Raw genomic sequence first — 4,818 nt, 5'->3', positions numbered from 1 at the left:
ACACATCATTATCATTCAAGGTCTAGTCTAGATTCATTACTTTGCATGTGGATCTCCAGTTGTTTTAGCGCCATTTGTTGAAGACTGTCTTTTCTCTATTGTATTGTCTTTGCTTGTTTGTCAAAATTCAGTTGACTATGTTTATGTGGGTCTATTTCTGGGCTGTCTATTCTGTTCCATTGATCTGTTTGTCTGTTGTTTTGCCAATACCATGCAATCTTGATGACTGTAACTTTGTAGTAAATCTTGGGTCGTGTTGTCAGTATTCTATTCAGTTCTTTTTCTTTCTCAGAGTTGGGGTTGCGCTCTGTCACCAGGTTGGAGTGCAGTGGCATGATCATGGCTCATTGCAGTCTCAAACTCCTGGGCTCAAGCAATTTTCCCGCCTCAGCCTCCTGAGTACCTGGGACTACAGGCATGTGCCACCATGGCTGCCTGAATTTTGTTCTTTTTCAATATTGTGTTAGCTATTTGGGGTCTGTTGCCTTTCTACATAAACCCAAGGATCAGTTTATCAGTGTCTGCAAAATAATTTGCTGGGATTTTGATTGGGATTGCCTTGAATCTACAAATCAAGTTTGGAAGAACTAACATCTTAATGATACTGACTTCCTCTTCATAAACATGGCATAGTTCTTCATTTATTTAGTTCCCTGATTTTTTTTTAATAGAGTTTTGTAGTTTTCCTTGTATAGATCTTGTGGTTTTTTTTGTTTTTTTTTTTTGAGATAGAGTCTTACTCTGTCGCCCAGGCTGGAGTGCAGTGGCATGATCTCAGTTCACTGCAGCCTCTGCCTCCTGGGTTCAAAATATTCTCCCGCCTCCACCTCCTTAGTAGCTGGGATTGCAGGCACCTGCCACCTTATCTGGCTAATTTTTGTATTTTAGTAGAGATGGAGTTTCACCAGGTTGGCCAGGCTGGTCTTGAACTCCTAACCTGAAGCAGTCCATCTGCCTCAGCATTCCAAAGTGCTGGGATTACAGGTGTGAGTCACCATGCCTGGCCTGATCTTGTGCATTTTTTAGATTTATATCTAAGTATTGCATTTTGGAGGATGCTAATGTAAATGGTGCTGTGTGTTTAACTTCAAATTCCTCTTGTTCATTGCTTTATGTGCTATTTTTGTCCCTATTTTATGGTTGTGAAAACTGATACTTACAGAAGTCAGGTGGCTTACCTGAGGTTGAATTACTAGTAAGCGCCTTTTCTAATTCCATCCATTCATCTATTAATTCATCCATTTAATAATGAATTATTTATTGAGCTTCTGCTATATGATAGATGCTATTCTAGGGCTGGGGATACAACAGGAAACAAAACAGACACAAACTTGTGTCCTTATGCAACTAAATAGGGGAAGACAGAAAATACTTAAAACTGTGAAACGGAGAGTATATTCTACAGTGGAAAGAATGATATAGTGATAACTCTTTTATTTTAGAAGATTAAAAAATAAAGCAGAAGCTGGGTGTGGTGGCTTATGCCTGTAATCCCAGCACTTTGGGATCACAAGGTCAGGAGTTCAAGACCAGCCTGGCCAAGATGGTGAAACCCCTGTCTCTACTAAAAATATAAAAATTAGCTGGGTGTGGTGGTGGATGCCTGTAATCCCAGCTACTCAGGAGGCTGAGGCAGTGAATCACTTGAACCTGGGAGGAGGAGATTGCAGTGATCCGAGATTGTACCACTGCACTCTAGCCTGGGCGACAGAGTAAGACTGTCTCAAATAAAATAAAAATAAAAATAAAGTAAAGCAGGGAAGGGGATGGTGTGTGTGTGTGTGTATATATCTGTCTGTCTGCCTATCTATCTAATCTATCCAGATGGTGTAGACAGGAATATGCCTGTGTGTTAACGAAGCCGTGAGGAGACTAGTGTTGCTGGCATGGAATGAGTAAAGTGGAGGGTAAGTAATAGGAATTGAGGTCAGTAAAGTAACAAGAGGCAAAATTATGTAGGGTCTTATGGCCTGTTGTTAAAGAAATTGGGTTTTGAGCAGAAGAGAGACCTGAGATCTGCCTTAGGTTTTACTGGGATCAGTACCATTAGCCTGGCCACTGTGTTGAGAACAGACTGAAAGAGAACAAGAATGGAATCAGGGAGACCAGTTAGGAAGGAATTGATAGTCATCTAGGCAGGACATGCTGGTTGGCTTAGTCCAGGGTGATATCAGTGGGGAGGTAGTGAGCTGTAGTTAGGATTGCTGGAGAAGGAGAATAGCCAGGGATGAGTCCAAGGTTTTTTGCCTGAGCAACTAGAAAAGTGGAATTTACTGAGATGAGGAAGACTATGGGAAGGGAAGGTTTTGTGGAAGGAGATCAAGAATTCATTTTTGGACGTGTTTGAGATGCTTATCAGACATCTAATTGGAGAGATATATGAGTTTGAGGAGAGGTCAGGGCAGAGAAAAATTTGGCAGATGTCAGTATGTTTATGGAATTTAAAGCTACAGGTCAGGATGACATGGAGAAAGAGAAAAAAAGAGAATATGTCCAAGATCAGAGCCCAGTGCTAACTCAGCTCTTACAGAACCTAAATTCTTTTTTAAAAATAAAAAAAAAAATTAGAACTTATATATGACCTACATTACAATGTAAGCATAGATGCCAAGAGCCTAAATTCTTTTTTCCTTTTTTTAGATGAAGTCTCACTCTGTTGCCCAGGCTGGAGTGCAGTGGCATGATCTCTGCTCATTGCAACCTCTGCCTCCTGATTCAAGTGATTTTTCTGCCTCAGCCTCTCAAGTAGCTGGGATTGCAGATGCATACCACCAGGCCTGGCTAATTTTTGTGTTTTTAGTAGAGATGGAGTTTCACCATGTTGGCCAGGCTGGTCTCAAACTCCTGACCTCAAGTGATCCACCCCCATAAGCTCCCAAAATGCTGGGATTACAGGTGTGAGCCACCGCACCCTGGCTGCCAAGAGCATAAATTCTTAATAATTGGCATCCTATATTGTTATCTCTTGTATTAGTGAGGGTACTCATTAAAAACATAAGACAGAGGCTGCCCTCCAGAAGTTTATGGTCTATTTGGGGAAACAAAATATATTTTAAACACAAAACATGTAAATTACAATACAAAGTAATATATGATTACATGTCAGAATAATAGTAAGGGGTTGTAAGTTTACCTGTCCTGCAGATGAAAAGATTACTTGGCATGGGAATGATTGGCAAAGGCCTGTTGGAAGAAATGAGACTTGAAATGAACCTCAAACAATGGGCAGCAGATGAGGGGGTGAGGTTTGTAAGGTTCCCAAGACCACTCTCAAAATTAAAAAAATTGCCAGAAGCACACAAAATTCAGCAAAGCTTTTATCCTCATAGTTGCTGTTCATTACAGCAAAAGAATAACAACAAAAACATTTAAAAAAACTACACAGATTAAAATCAATAACAGAAAAGGCACATAGGATGGGGAGTAGGAGAGTTCTGTGAGTGAGCCTTCAGTTGTTTTTTCTCAGTGGAATTGTGGGGACAGCACTTACTATTACCAGCAGTGATGTGTGGTAACACTCGTGGAGTACTGTCAGTCAGGGAAGCTCATCCAAGCCTTGGTATCCAGGATTTTTATTGGGGTTTGGTCACATAGCCATAATTGACTACCCACATAGACTTGGCTGACTGCCCACATTCCTGACCTCCTATCCCTCCACAGCTAAAACTATGTGGCCTCAGGCCTCACCATCAGTCACACTGTTAGCATCTGCTATTTGGCAATCAAAGGCTCTTAAGTAAATGAAGAAGACACTTATCAGGCAGGGCATGCCAAAGGCTTTCCTCGCAGGAATCAGGGGCAAGGCTAGTCCTTTATTGCATGTTAAATAGAGGGGTGCCCTCTCTGTGGAGACAGCATGAGTTGAGAGACAGTTGGAATGAATATGACATGTCGAGAGAACATTGTGGTAGTGCCATATGGGCTCCTGCCTGAGAATATGAACTCTGGAGCCAGACTGTCAGGAGTCATACCCCAACTATCACTTGCTGGTTGTGGAATTTATGGCTGTTCAGTAATCTGTAACTCTTCTGTAAAGCAAGGGTAATAACAATACCTACTTTATAGGCTTGTTGGGAGGATTAAAGAGTTAATATGTAAAGCATTTAGAACATGAGTATTTACTTTACATAGTAAATTCTATAAAAATCGTGAGTTTGTTCATTCATTCATTAATCATTCATTCACTCAATGATTCTTTTTTTTGAATGTCACTATGTTAAAGCCTTGAATTAGGCCCACATCTCGTGAGCCTCATACCTTTATTTCCAGATACCTAGTGCTATAAGAGGGCTTGTGTGGCTCTTTTAATATCATCATGTTCAAAAAGAAATTAAAAACTTGCATGCAAATTATTTCTACTAAAGGTAGTATTATTACCAGCTTATTTGTTCAGGGATTTAATTTTGATATCAGCTCTTGCGAAGATCAGGCTTACTAAAGAATACATTTTGGCTAATTTTAGCTTTCTTATATACATTCAGGTCTGTGTATGATGACCAACCAAATGCACACAAGAAGTTTATGGAAAAGTTAGATGCTTGTATCCGTAATCATGACAAGGAAATTGAAAAGATGTGTAATTTTCATCATCAGGGTTTTGTAGATGCTATTACAGAACTCCTTAAAGTAAGGACTGATGCAGAAAAACTGAAGGTAAGAAATATGTTAAAATTGTTTATCTTGGCCGGGCGCGGTGGCTCACGCCTGTAATCCCAGCACTGTGGGAGGCCGAGGCGGGTGGATCACGAGGTCAAGAGATTGAGACCATCCTGGTCAACACGGTGAAACCCCGTCTCTACTAAAAATACAAAAAATTAG

General features: G+C 40.5%; 1 protein-coding gene across 15 annotated transcripts in view; it reads left to right on the top strand.

Moving 5' to 3' along the window:
• EXOC6 (exocyst complex component 6) overlaps positions 1-4,818 on the top strand; it is a 219,542-nt gene that overhangs the window by 50,431 nt on the left and 164,293 nt on the right. For 14 of the 15 annotated variants that reach the window (XR_001816353.2, XM_037727728.1, XM_037727727.1 and 11 more), the window contains one exon: positions 4,482-4,653. Coding sequence is in view for 14 of the 15 variants with exons in the window: in XM_037727728.1 (XP_037583656.1) it covers positions 4,482-4,653 (172 nt within the window). In the remaining variant the exon portion in view is untranslated. Of the gene's footprint in view, positions 1-4,462; positions 4,654-4,818 lie in introns of all 15 variants that reach the window. The other variant, XM_037727729.1, reaches the window with a different exon arrangement.

Source organism: Cebus imitator, unplaced genomic scaffold, assembly GCF_001604975.1.
Source record: "Cebus imitator isolate Cc_AM_T3 unplaced genomic scaffold, Cebus_imitator-1.0 Scaffold238, whole genome shotgun sequence".
NCBI lineage: Eukaryota > Metazoa > Chordata > Mammalia > Primates > Cebidae > Cebus > Cebus imitator.
The sequence above is the reverse complement of the archived record's forward strand: the minus strand, read 5'-3'. Positions and strand labels throughout refer to the sequence as shown.